The sequence below is a fragment of the Macaca mulatta genome, chromosome 10 (assembly GCF_049350105.2).
Source record: "Macaca mulatta isolate MMU2019108-1 chromosome 10, T2T-MMU8v2.0, whole genome shotgun sequence".
Lineage (NCBI taxonomy): Eukaryota > Metazoa > Chordata > Mammalia > Primates > Cercopithecidae > Macaca > Macaca mulatta.
In genome coordinates, this window is record NC_133415.1 from 36,165,724 (window position 1) to 36,178,173 (window position 12,450).

At 51.6% G+C, this 12,450-nt stretch overlaps 1 protein-coding gene and 1 pseudogene across 3 annotated transcripts in view; one reads left to right on the forward strand and one right to left on the reverse strand.

Moving 5' to 3' along the window:
- LOC144332008 (ral-GDS-related protein-like) overlaps nucleotides 1-6,781 on the reverse strand; it is a 10,921-nt gene extending 4,140 nt beyond the window's left edge. The window contains exons 1-8 of one of the 2 annotated variants that reach the window (XM_077951026.1): nucleotides 6,641-6,781; nucleotides 6,063-6,209; nucleotides 5,909-5,923; nucleotides 3,859-4,031; nucleotides 2,298-2,491; nucleotides 1,857-2,173; nucleotides 873-1,088; nucleotides 397-500 (exon numbers count right to left, since the gene is read on the reverse strand). In XM_077951026.1, the coding sequence (XP_077807152.1) occupies nucleotides 397-500; nucleotides 873-1,088; nucleotides 1,857-2,173; nucleotides 2,298-2,491; nucleotides 3,859-4,031; nucleotides 5,909-5,923; nucleotides 6,063-6,209; nucleotides 6,641-6,781 (1,307 nt within the window). Of the gene's footprint in view, nucleotides 1-396; nucleotides 501-872; nucleotides 1,089-1,856; nucleotides 2,174-2,297; nucleotides 2,492-3,858; nucleotides 4,032-5,908; nucleotides 5,924-6,062; nucleotides 6,267-6,640 lie in introns of those variants that run through there. The other variant, XM_077951027.1, reaches the window with a different exon arrangement.
- The window catches only part of LOC114670407 (immunoglobulin lambda-like polypeptide 1), a 127,234-nt pseudogene that overhangs the window by 96,393 nt on the left and 18,391 nt on the right, over nucleotides 1-12,450 (forward strand). The gene's annotated exons all lie outside the window — the stretch shown is intronic.

Here is a 12,450-nt window from a genome sequence, read left to right on the forward strand (position 1 = left end):
CGTCCTGCATGAGAGTTTCCAGTGGGGTCATCTGATGACAAGGGCTCCAGAGGACCAGGGTGGGACTGTCATGCTCCTCCCCTGGCCCATCTCCACTTCACATGAGCCCCTGCGTGTTCACAGTTAGCTTCTAGCTGGACACAGTTCCACTGCTGGGTACAAACACCTGAAAGCCTCCAATTGGCTCCAGTCTGTTCCTGATGGTTAAAAAACCTTCCTCCTGAGTTAGAAATCCTTGCCTAGGAGTCTAGGGCAGCTTAGTGAGCACACCCACCAGCCCATCCCTACCTCCACCGTCCCTGTTGTCCAAGAACCTTTCAGAGTCGTTGAGGGCACATGGGGAGACCTATGGGTCCCTAGGTCAACTCTGGTGCTCCCGTGGAGGGAGCTCCTCACCTGGACACTCCTGCCCATGTCTTGTGTAGCCGATGTATTGGGTTGCTGCGCAGAGCAGAGACGATGGCGTGCACTGAGGAGAAGTTGTTGAGGCGTAGGCACTCCTGGAGAGGGAAGAGTGAGCTGTGAGGTCCAGAGTTGGAGTCCGACCCACTTCAGCCTCAGCCCTCTCTGCTGAGATCTCCCTTCCTGAATGAAGCAGAGGCCCAGGGAGCCTCAGGAGGGTACACCTGGGGCTGAGTGAATGTCACTCATCTAGGAAGATTTCAGTTCAACCCAAGGAAGGTCCCAGGTCAGAAGTGAGCAGCCACTACTGGGCCATGGGGGTCAAGGTCAGGGAAGCTCCGGGAAGAAGGGCTTAGGGGATGTGCAGGGCTCAGGCTAGAGATACAGATGCCAATCCTGAAAGCCGATGGCGGAGAAGAGGCAGTTCCCCATTTTGAGAGAGGGAATCCCAAGGCCCAACCATGGCTTACCCTGGCCACCTTGATCCAGTGCTCCACCACCCTGGCCCTGTCCTGGGCTCTCATGCTGTGGTCCCCGAGGCAGGAGGTGGTGACACAGTTGGTGAGCCTGTTGAAGTGTGCAATGGTGGCACAAACTGTGGGTGCCACATGCTCACTCCCCTTCTGATGTCGTTGGCCCCAGATGGAGCCCATGCAGTCATAGAGTTCCACCTTCTTGAACAGCTCCTTTGGGGGAGGAGGAGAGTGTCACGGACACAGCACAGCCCAGCTCAGAGTCACCCACAGTCCCAGGCAGGAAGTGAGCTCACAGTCATCCACAGTCTCTGGCATGAACAGAGCTGGAGCTGAGAAAGCTTTAAAATATGCTCCAGACCTGTGGGAGTCCCTGCATTTGGTTTTCTGCGCACCGAGGGCCCTGAATGCATCATGGCCCAGAACCCAACAAGGGTGGAAAGTGAGAGTGACGTTTTCTTCCAGGCCATTCTCACTCCAAGAACTAGAAGGTGGCTCAGGCCTGCCCATCCTGAGGCCTCTACTTCCTCCCATCCCAATCAGCCCTCTACTCTTTCTCTCCATACCGGTGCAGTTTCCTTGCAGCAACTGCAACCTTGGGCTCTGTTTGGGTGTCTGCCATAGAATCTAATATGCATGAGATACCTAATAAGTGCTGAGGGTAGTGAGGCTCCTGAGCAGCTGGGTGAGTGACCCATGGCCCTGCCTGCCCCTCACTGATCACCTGCCCTGTCCTGCTTTCTGTCCATCCCCTGTCATTCAGTCTGCACAGTCACTCTGTGCAGCTGGTGCAGGGGATTTCCCATCTCTGCTGTCCACATGCAGACAGGGAAGGCTTGTGGGTGAGGAAACTCATCCAGATCCCATGGTTGGTAAGAAGTGGGGCTGAAACTGGACCCAGGGCATTGGCTGCTCTTCAGGGAGAGGCTGGTCTGAGACAGCTGGTGCCAGACGCACAGCCTGCAAAGCCCAGCTGCTCACCGCATCTATGAGGGTCAGCTGCTCTGCCAGCAGCCTGGGAGGGAAGGTGGTGATGTCAGGCCGCTCCTCAGTGTGTTGGCTCTTGACAGTCCCGGGACAGGGACAGGGTGACTCTGGGGCTGACTGTGGCTCCAGCACTGTTCCTGGAGGGGGCCCTTCCCCTGGTGCTGGTGCTGGTGTTGAATGTCGATATCCTTGTGTATCCAGGGATACAGGTGACTCTGGCTCCAGAGCAGGCGGCAGTTCCGCCAGCAGTGGTGGCGCTGGCTCCAGGGCCAGCATTGTTAATGCGTGTTGCCCAGGAGGTGGAGCAGGATCTGGAAAAGGAGAAAAGGTCACCATTCCAGTCACTCCTCACTGGGATTTCCAAGTATAGAAATGACTGGATGGAATTTATGGGAATTGTACCCCGAAAACACCAGCCCTGGAAAGTCTTCTCACCATCTGGCTTGGCCTCCTTGGGCTCCGGAAGCACCAACTGGCCTAGGACAATTCCCTGATGGTCCTCCAAGCCCAGTCCAGGCCAGGTAAAGGTCCTGAAGGCCAGCTTTATCCAGAAAGATGACCGTCGCAGGGCCTGGCAGCAAACTGAAGTGTTTTCAGGGGGCCAGGTGAACAAAATGGAGCCGGTGGTGCTGGTGATGGAGTGGACAGCTGAGTCAGAGGCCTGGCCTTCTCCCACACAACCCTCCAGGGCACCCTTGTGTGGTTCTGGGTCCCTGGCCTCTTGCTGCCTGTGTAGAGGACAGCCCCACCCTACCCCAAGCCACCAGTGCTGTCCTGGAAGGGGCAGACCTGGCCATGTAGCAGGGCTGTACGGACCCTTCTGCGCCCCAGCGTCCCACTGACATTCTCTTCCCAATGGCCCTGAAGCACAGCACTGTGCACCTGGGCACTCAAGACTGCAGCTCCAGGCAGATTTGTGAGCAGCTTGCTCACCAAAGCTCCAGCTCTGGTCCTCGGGTGAGGAGAGTAGGGGCAGATGTTGGGTGGAGGAGGACAGGGAGAGCTGGGAAGGCACGGTGCTGGGGATGGGTCTCTCAGTGGCCAGTTGTGACCCCAACCTCACGTCTCCTTTGCAAGGGACCTAAGTCTCCATTTACAGAACTCACTATTTGCCTCGTGCAGGGGAAGTCCCCAGATGTCAGCCTTGTGGGAATTACAAGACATATGAACCCCAGGGCTCCTTTAGTCTCTCCCCAGCCAGAGTCCACATATTTCCCCCCATGTTTTGTGGGTGAAGAGGCCCTTCAGAACCCTAAGTCCCCCCAGTTGATACTTGTTGGGCTCCGTCATTCTAGTCAGGATCTGGGAGGATGCCACCATACGTAGAGGAGGCCATGAGGGTTTCACCTCTAACATTCTGAAGATACCATTTGTTTATTGTGTCTACTGTGAGCACCTGACTCTGGGTAGAATTGAGGCCCAGGGATTGTCATCTGCCTTGTTTATGAAATTATGCCAAGTCACAAGAAGAACGATGCACAAATGAAGTGTTTTGTATGTATGTGTTGAATGAGTGAACCCCAACCATTGGAGAAACTCAGTGAGCCTCTCTAGATGTCAGAGAGGGCCTGTGGCTCCTTTCTCAGCATGAAGGGACCCTACTTCTGTCTGTATCAAGGAGAAAGTCCAGCCAGAAGGAAACTCAGACATCGTTTACTAATGCCATTGCAGACTTGCTTTCTATGTGCCTTTCCAAACAGGAAGAGAGATGGGCCATTGCGGCAGAATGCTGAGAGCTGCTTCAGTGAGGGGGAAGAGAAAAGTAATAAACATGAATCACAGCACCCACAGCAGATTGTCCAGAGTTTTAGGCTCTAGGGACCCCTTTGTTTGCTGTGTCTTAGATCATTCAGTCCCTACAAGAACCCTGTGAGGTTCATCTTCTCATTACTCCCTGTTCCAGAGGAGCCAACTGAGGCTCCAAGAGGTGCATCTTCAAGACACAGCCAGTAGGGGACAGAGGCACCTCGGTGCCTTGGAGGGGATGGACACTCACCTTCTAACCAGTAGTTCTAAAAAGTGTGGCACGGTGATAAAGTCCCAGGAAGGACCCAGGCAGGTGGCATAGGAGGAGATGGGTTTAGTTAGAAAGGCTGGAACCAGGGACTCCAACAGCTTCTCCCTTGTGCTGGGCTGGAAAGTTGGCATCCTGCAGATCTCATTTTCATACTAGGGGGACAAGGAGGGACATGAGAGTCAGTGGTAACACCATGAACCACCAGAGGATCGGGATCTGGAACTCACACCAAGAAGCATCAACCCTTGAGGGACTTGTGCATGTGGAGAACCTGGGTGCCCATGGTGAAAAGGGTTCTAGGCTTTCAAGGTAAAATTGCATGTGAGGATGGGGAAGGATAAAATGATTCATGCCTTCAAGGCATCAGCATGGTGAATGTGAGCTGTGCGGCAACAGCACCCTCTGTATCAACAGCCTGCATGAAGAGCATCATCCCTGCACTCCTCAAAAATCACCCTCATGGTGGAGAAGGGGAGACGCGGGCTTTTGGATGTCAGATGCTTGCTCAGCAGCACCCGGGTCAGAAGAGAGCACCTTCCACAGGGAGGACTGGATGAAATTCCCTCTAGGCCACCTGAGGCTCTGCTTCTTATATGGAAGGGAAGGGTCTGGGGAGGTCTCATCCCCTCCTTATTTTAGTGACAGCACACCGGACAAGATGCTCTAGAAGAACCCTTTGACTTAAAGGGATATGATTGTTTTTGTTCGTTAACATGAATGTGAGTCTGGAGAAACAGCTACGGCCATCCCAGCCCTGGTCAAGGGGAAAGTGCCGGAAGACTCCAGGGTGGGAGGAAGCGCATCCCAAGGCCCAGGATCTGCCAGGCGACTCATGGAAGAGAAAACGCAGGCAGTTATTGAAAGTGGGAAAGGTTACGGAAATGTATGGTTTAAAGTGGAAATGAAACAAGGTGATTCTCTCTGCCACACAGACAGCAGATTGACAAAAAGTTAAGAACATGTTAGTATTCAGGGGAGGTTGTGTTCAAAGAAGCAACTACGTTCAGAGGCTGCTGGTGACCCTGTGAGCAGCTGGAGCCCTTTTGGAAAGTCAACTGGCTACACCTGTTGAAACTTGCTATCTGCAGATCCTTTCACCCAGATTTCCCTTTCCCGGGTGTGTGTCTTCCGCAGGGGATTTGTGTATTTTATGGGTTGAATTGTGTCCCCTCCCCCAAATGTAACTGTTTCTATTCTCAACCCCAGAGACTCAGAATGTGACTGTGTTTGGACACAGAGTTCTCCAAGAGGTAATTCAGGAGAAGTGAGTTCATTAGGGTGGCCCCTAAGTTAATAGGCCTGCGCTTCTTACAAGGAGAGGTGGTCAGTGCACAGAGAAATTCAAGAGAAGACCCTGTCCTGACTGAGATAGAAATCAGCCATCTCCAAGGCAAGGAGAGAGGCCCAGAGAAACCACCCCAGACTGACAGCTTGACATTGGGCTTCCAGTCTCCAGAATTGTGAGGAACCAGATTTCTGTGGTTAAGCCATTCAGTCAGCGTGCATGTTATGGCAGCCCTGGCAAACTGCTCCAGCCTATTAGGACACACATAGGATTATGCTCCCTGTAGAAAGGCTGCCTAGAAAGGGAATTTTATCACGACAGGCTCCACCAGCACTGAGAGGCTGACCCGCTGTGGAGCATGGCCTCCCTTAAGGAATATTACAGTGACATGCAAGAGTGCAGCAGCTGCCCGGTGTGTCTGCAGGGATGAGTTCTCTGAGATGACACTTTCAACACAGATGCATAGAGTAGCTTCACCTTCTTTTGTTGTAATCACCACCCCCCCATCTTGTTTGTGTAGAAGTGTTGGATTTTAAGTCCTGGAAGAGGTCAGCAGGGAAGGGGAGCTGCCTGTTGCTGGACATACACTTAGGGTGGGGAGTTAAAATGATAACAGTATGAGTATGTGCTACAGTGTTACCATCATACCCAATTCTTGTAGCAACATGCTGAGATACTCCTGGCATAGCATCAAGTGAAAACAGAAGGATTTTCTCTGATCTTCCTCTGATAGGTGAAAGGGACTTTGCCTGTAACCAAGTTGCCACTGGGGACTAATGGCAGCCAGATTCCTTTGGGAGAGGACAGTGGCTCACTCAAGTGTGAAAGCCCTAGGAAAGAGCCTAGGGAATCCCCATATTCGTGTTTGAGTCCTGGGCCCACCCTGGTTTTCTGGAATCCCTGTCTGTGGAGACCCTTCTGTGTCCAGTCTCACCGCAGACCAGCACTGGCCGTGGTTGGTAGCAGGGGGCCCCTGCCCTTCTTTGAAGAAGATGGAGAAATGGAATCCATCCAACAGCTCCTGCTTGATCTGCTGTGTGGAGCTCTGCAAAGAGAGTGAGCCAGGCGAAGAGGTGTCAGTGGCCTGCCTGGCTGACCACATAGTGGGACACCCCCATTAGAACTCCTCCCTGGCGCCCCCTTCCCCAACAGGATTTGGCACATAGGAGCATCTGCGTAGACCTCCAGCCAGAGGAGCTTGAGATCTCTGGCAGATGACAGCTTGAGGTCCTGGGATTCAGATCTGAGCAGACAAACTGTGTCCTCGACACTCACCTTCCCATCCTGAAGGCATGGTCTGGGCTGTGAACCTGACATAGTGACCAGGCTCCCGACCCCCGACAACCTACCTGCTCCTGTCCAGGGAGGGCCCCTCTTCTCCTGTTTCCCCCAAACACATGGGGAGGGGCTCAGCACTGCCCTAGTGGGCACAGTTGAGGCCCGGCCTGGACGGGCCTGCCCTGGGCCCTGTGTTACCTGTGGGTGCCTTCTGGCAAAGGGCCAGAGGCGTCGAGGGTGAGGGTTGTACCAATGTCTATATTCTCGAGAAACAGTCTCATTTTGGCCTCTCCTGCGACGAGGAGGTCGGCAGCATGTTGGGACACAGCAGGAGAACATGTTGTTCTCTGGAGTGTCGACCATCAACTGAGCTGGAAATGGGGCTGTGTGTATAATATGGGTGCCTAGTTACCAGAATTCTAAGTTCTGTTGGGGTCTGTCAGTAAGGAAGTGAGGTCACATCTTATAGGTTCCATCCTGTAAGCACCTCCTTTCCATAAGACCTACTCAAAGGCCCCACTGGCCTTCTGGCCGCTCACTCTCCCCCATCAACTCCTTACCTTTCACCATTATGCCAAAATGTGCCCCTTCAGCACCTTGGGAAGACCTGGATGTAACCAGGGTCCCAGGTTTGAGGAGATAGTTCTGGGTCAAACAACCTTTATCTTAGCAATTGTGAGACCCTAGAGAACTCCTTTGGTGTTTTGGGGCCTCCCCAGCATGCACAATGGGGGTTATGCTAGCATCTCCTTCCTAGGGAACTCCTGAGGTGTGTTTGAGATAGATTTATAAAACTCATGGTGTGGTGTTCCCTGTAGATAGTGCACACACTTACAGATGGAAGAAATACAAGAGGGGGTGAGAGGTAGCATAGAAGAGAACTCCAGTGGGACTGGGGTCCACAGTGTGTTCTCAGGAGAAGACACTTTTGCTCTGGGCCTCGTCTGTCATTCTACAACAGTGGAGATTGAGATTAAATGAAATTCAGACCTCCACCTCTGACATTGTACCTTCCAGTGCCTTCTCGTCTTATTTAGACCCAGATCCTGTGCCTCATCTCAGCCTAGGGTGGGCAGCATCCACGAAGACAGCATTGAGGGGTTAGTGACTCCCTTCTGAATGATGGTATATGACACAGATGATGGAGTCGCACTTCTGGGCTAGTTCAGGATGTTACAACAAAGAGCTGTAGCCTGGGGATCTGATCAAAAACAGAATTATGTTTCTCCCAGTTCTGGAGGCTGGAAGTTGGATATCAGGGTTCCAGCCTGGTCAGGCCTTAGTGAGGACTCCCGCCCCATCACTGAGCTTTTACAGTGCTGTCCTTTCCTTGGAGGATGGCTCAAATGTAGGAGCATGGGTAGACCTCCATTCAAACCCAGCTCCCACTTGTTGCTTGGTGATCGTGAGGAAGTCATAGAACATCCCTGTGCCTGTTTTCTCCTCTGAGAAATGGTGTTAGTGAGAATTGCTTCCCTTTTTAATCACAGAAAATAAAGTATGCAAAGAAGTTAACTTGGTGCCATTGGGTGGAGAGTGAGATCCCAGCAAACCAGAGACATCAGCTTGCCCACATCAGTGGTGACGACTGCGGAGAGTGGGTGAGGCTGGGGCAGGAAGCAGGCCAGCCTGCCAGAGCCCAGGAACGGGTGAAAGGTAAGAGTGAGCCCCTCAGTCTGAATTCTCAGGGGACACAGACATGCAGGGGCTGTAGGGAGCATAATCATCAGGGCTGCTCTCATTCCCCTCGTTCCCTCCGTATCTGACATGGTCCCAGGGCCCCCTCTCCCTGTGTTTCCTCTCTGCCCTGCTTTCTTCCTGGCTGCCCACCCAGGACTCATTTTTGGCCCTGATCAGGTGGAGTCTTGAGGTAACTATAGGTCTGTTAGTAACTCCTCTGAGCTTCAACCCGCCGTTTGTTGAGACCTCTGAGCTTAGTCAGAGACCTCCTCCTGCTGGGACCTGAGAGAGGGCTGGAGGGAGCTGACAGTGCAATGGCAGTTTTTCCTGGGGCTGCCGCTCCAGGGCCCAGTGACAGGTATCTGTTGAAGTGGAGCTTTCTTTTGGGTCTCTGGGGTTCTGAGGTGTGATTTTCCCTCTGAAGACAGGCGGAGCCCCTGGTGGGTGCCTTCGCCTCAGAAATGGGTCCCCCTGAGCTGGGAGCTGTGCTCTAGCCTCAGTGTGCTAGGACACCTCTCAGCTGACCCTGCCCATTCTGGCTTCTGAAGCCCACAGAGAGGGTCTGTAGAAATTGTTAGATATGAAAGGGCTACAAATAAGTCACAGGAAGTATATTTACATAACTCAGTGGTTTTCAGCCATTACTGTACTTTTATTCAGCAGAGGAGATATTTTAAAATGCGAATACTCTGTGTCACCCTGCGGAGATTTGGATTTATTTGATGAGGCAGATGACAGGCATCTTTGGTTTTTTGTTTGCTTGTTTGATTGTAACAGGATCTTGTGCTGTCGCCCAGGTTGTAGCGCAGTGGCATGATCATGGGCACTGCAACCTTGACCTCCCAGGCTCAAGGAATCCTCCCTTCTCAGCCTCCCAAGTGGGTGGGACTATGGGCATATACCACCATGCCATGCTAATTTTTGTGTTTTGTAGAGACAGGAACTCACTATTCCACCCAGGCTGTCCTTAAAGTCCTAACCTCAAGCTGTACTCCTGCCTCTGCCTCCCACAATGCTGAGTTTACAGACGTGAGCTACTGTGCCTGGCCCTGTATCTTTTAAGAGCTTCCCTAGTGCTTTGAAGAGGCACCCAAGCAAAGAAGGCTTTGCTTGCAGAAGGCTTGTGGAACCCTGTTGAGGCTGCATCTTCTTCACCGCCATCAGATTGTTCCCTGAGGTATCTGCTTAGCAGTGCACAGGCTATTTACATGGAGGGTTTTGGGGAGCTGTTGGGTTTGGGTTTGGCTGGGGCATGAGTGTTGGCTGTGGGATCGTCACAACCAGGTCCTATGGGACACCCAGTCTGGGATCCTTCTTTCCAGACCACCATCCTGCCTGTCACCGTTCCTATGGCAGGTCCACAGCTGCTTGCTGGAAGGGTGTTGGGAAGTATTGGTCCTCCAGCTGTCACGTCCTCCTGTTCGGCTGAATCCCAGTGATCCTCACTTGGAGTCTGGGTCTCAGAAGGGTGTGGCCCTGGGTTCTTGGCTGGCTGAGCTGGTGCTTTTGCAGCCTCTGGGGCTCTTGTATGTGAGTCCTGACCTGAGTTGCTTCAGGAAACTTTCACCCCTGAGGCTGCCTCCTGCCTAACAGCAGAATCTTTGTGTGGAGATCTGGCTGGCCTCCCTGGCCACCATTCCAAGCCTGTCCTCATATTTTTATCCCTCTCATTTTTTCATCTTCCTCACCAAAGATAGGTTGCTTTATCTTGACGGTTTTGTTTTTTTTTTTTCCATGTGGATTCCTGAACACCATCCAGCCCCTTGTTCCCTCCCCAGCCAGCTCACACTCATTTGTCACAGCTCCTGGGACTCCCATTGACACATAGAGAACAGCCCCCCACAGTGGACTGTGCTGTTCTGTTTGCACCCTTAAATTTATCTTGCTTACAGAATGCCACTTCTGCAAACTAGTCAAGAAGGGGGAAGTGGCTCATGGATATGCACCCTTGCTCATACTCTTTGAAAAGGTAACCAGCTCTGATTTCTTTTTTCTTTGAGAGGGAAGATCATTCTTGTCACCCAGGCTGGAGTTCAGTGGCACAATGTTGACTCACTGCTACCTCCGCCTCCCGGTTCAAGCGATTCTCTTGCCTCGGCCTCCCAAGTAACTTGGATTACAGGTACGTACCACCACGTTCTCCTAATCTTTTTTCTTTTTAGTAGAGGGAGGTTTCACCATGTTGGTCAGGCTGGTCTTGAACTTTTGACCTCAAGTGATCCACCTGCCTTGGCCTCCCAAAGTACTGGAATTACAGGCATGGGCCACCATGCCTGGCCCCAGTTCTGAATTCTTAAGAAACTCTCAAGAGGTTCTAGGTCAGCACTGATAGACCTGGGTTCTGCAGTGCTGGGTGTGGTGGCTCACACCTGGAATGCTAGCACTTTGGGAGACCGAGGTCAGAGGCTCTCTTGAGCCCAGGAGTTTGAGACCAGTCTGCACAACATAGACCCCATCTCTACAACAAATTTAAGATTAGTTGTGGCCAGGCAATGTGGCTGACATCTGTAATCCCAGCATTTTGGGAGGCTGAGGTGGGTGGATCACGAGGTCAGGAGTTCGAGTCCAACCTGACCAACATGGTGAAACCTCGTGTCTACTAAGAAAATACAAAGATTAGCTGCGCGTCTTGGTGTGCACCTGTAATCCCAGTTACTCAGGAGGCTGAAGCAGGAGAACTGCTTGAACCAGGGAGGCAGAGGTTGTAGTGAGTCAAGATCATGTCACTGCACTCCAGTCTGGGTGAAAGAGCGAGACTCCATCTCAAAAAAAATAAGAAAAATAAAAAATAAAATTAGTTGATTATGGTTGTGCTTGCCTGTAGTCCCAGCTACTTGGGACGCTGAGGTGGGAGGATCGTTTGAGCCCAGTAGGTCATGGCTGCCTTCTGCCATGATTGTACCACAGCGCTCCCACCTGGGGGACAGAGTGAGACCTTGTTTCAAAAAAGAACCGTTGCAATGATAGAAATGCCCCATATATGCACTGTGTGAAATGGTGGCCACTAGTTACATGTGGCTATTGAGGTCTTGATATATGACTAGAATAGCTGAATTTATTTAGTTTAATTAAAGATATATATTTTTTGACGCAGCCTTACTCTGTTGCCCTGGCTGGAGTGCAGTGGCATAATCACAGCTCATTGCTCAACCTCCTGGGCTCAAATAATCCTACCTCCTCAGCCCCCCAAGTGGCTGGAACCACAGGCATGCGTCACCACACCTGGCTAATATTTAAACTTTTTGTAGAGACTAGGTCTCACTGTGTTGCCTAGGCTGGTCTTGAACTGCTGGGCTCAAGTGATCCTCCTACCTTGACCTCCCGAAGTGCTGGGATTCCAGACCTGAGCTGCCATGCCCAGCCTGGTTTAATTTCATTATACATACATACATACATACATACATACATACATACATACATACATACATTTATTTACTTATGATAGGGTCTCGCTCTGTCACCCAGGCTGGAGTGCAGTGATGCAAACACAGCTCACTGAAGCTTTGACCTCTGGGGCTCAAGCAGTCCTGCCACCTCAGCCTCCCAAGTAGCTGGGACCCCCAGTGTGTGCCACCATGCTTGGCTAATTTTTGTAGTTTTTGTAGAGATGGGGTCTTGCTATATTTCCCAGGCTGCTCTTGAACTCCTAGGCTCAAGGAGTCCTCCCGCTTCGGCCTCCCAAAGTGCTGAGATGACAGGCATGGGCCATCATGCCTGGTCCCAAGGCATATTTTTACTTTGCGTGTAGTTCAGCCTTAAGACTGTACCAGCAGATAGAGATGGAAAAGTAAGATGAATGGAATATCAAATTATATTTATAAATAAAGCAGTTACTAAGTAATGACTTTCTTTTCTTTCTTTCTTTTTTTTCTTTTCTTTTCTTTTCTTTCTTTTTCTTTCTTTCTTTCTTTCAACAGAGTCTCGCTGTTGCCCATGCTGGAGTGCAGTGGCACGATGTCTGCTCACTGCAAGCTCCACCTCCCAGGTTCACAGCATTCTCCTGCCTCAGCCTCCTGAGTAGCTGGGACTACAGGCGCCCACTATGATGCCCAGCTCATTTCTTGTATTTTTAGTAGAAATGGGGTTTCACTGTGTTAGCCAGGATGGTCTCGATCTCTTGACCTGGTGATCTGCCTGGCCTAGACTTCCCAAAGTGCTGAGATTACAGGGTTGAGCCACCACGCCTGGCCATGTGGTTTTTTTTTTTTTTAAACCTCCATTTTCTTCTGGGTTAGATCATTCCCTGGCTGTCTTTACCCTAGCATCAGTGAGTCCTGCAGTCACTACAGCCCCCTGTGAGGTCAGATATTTTCGTCACCATCAAGTGG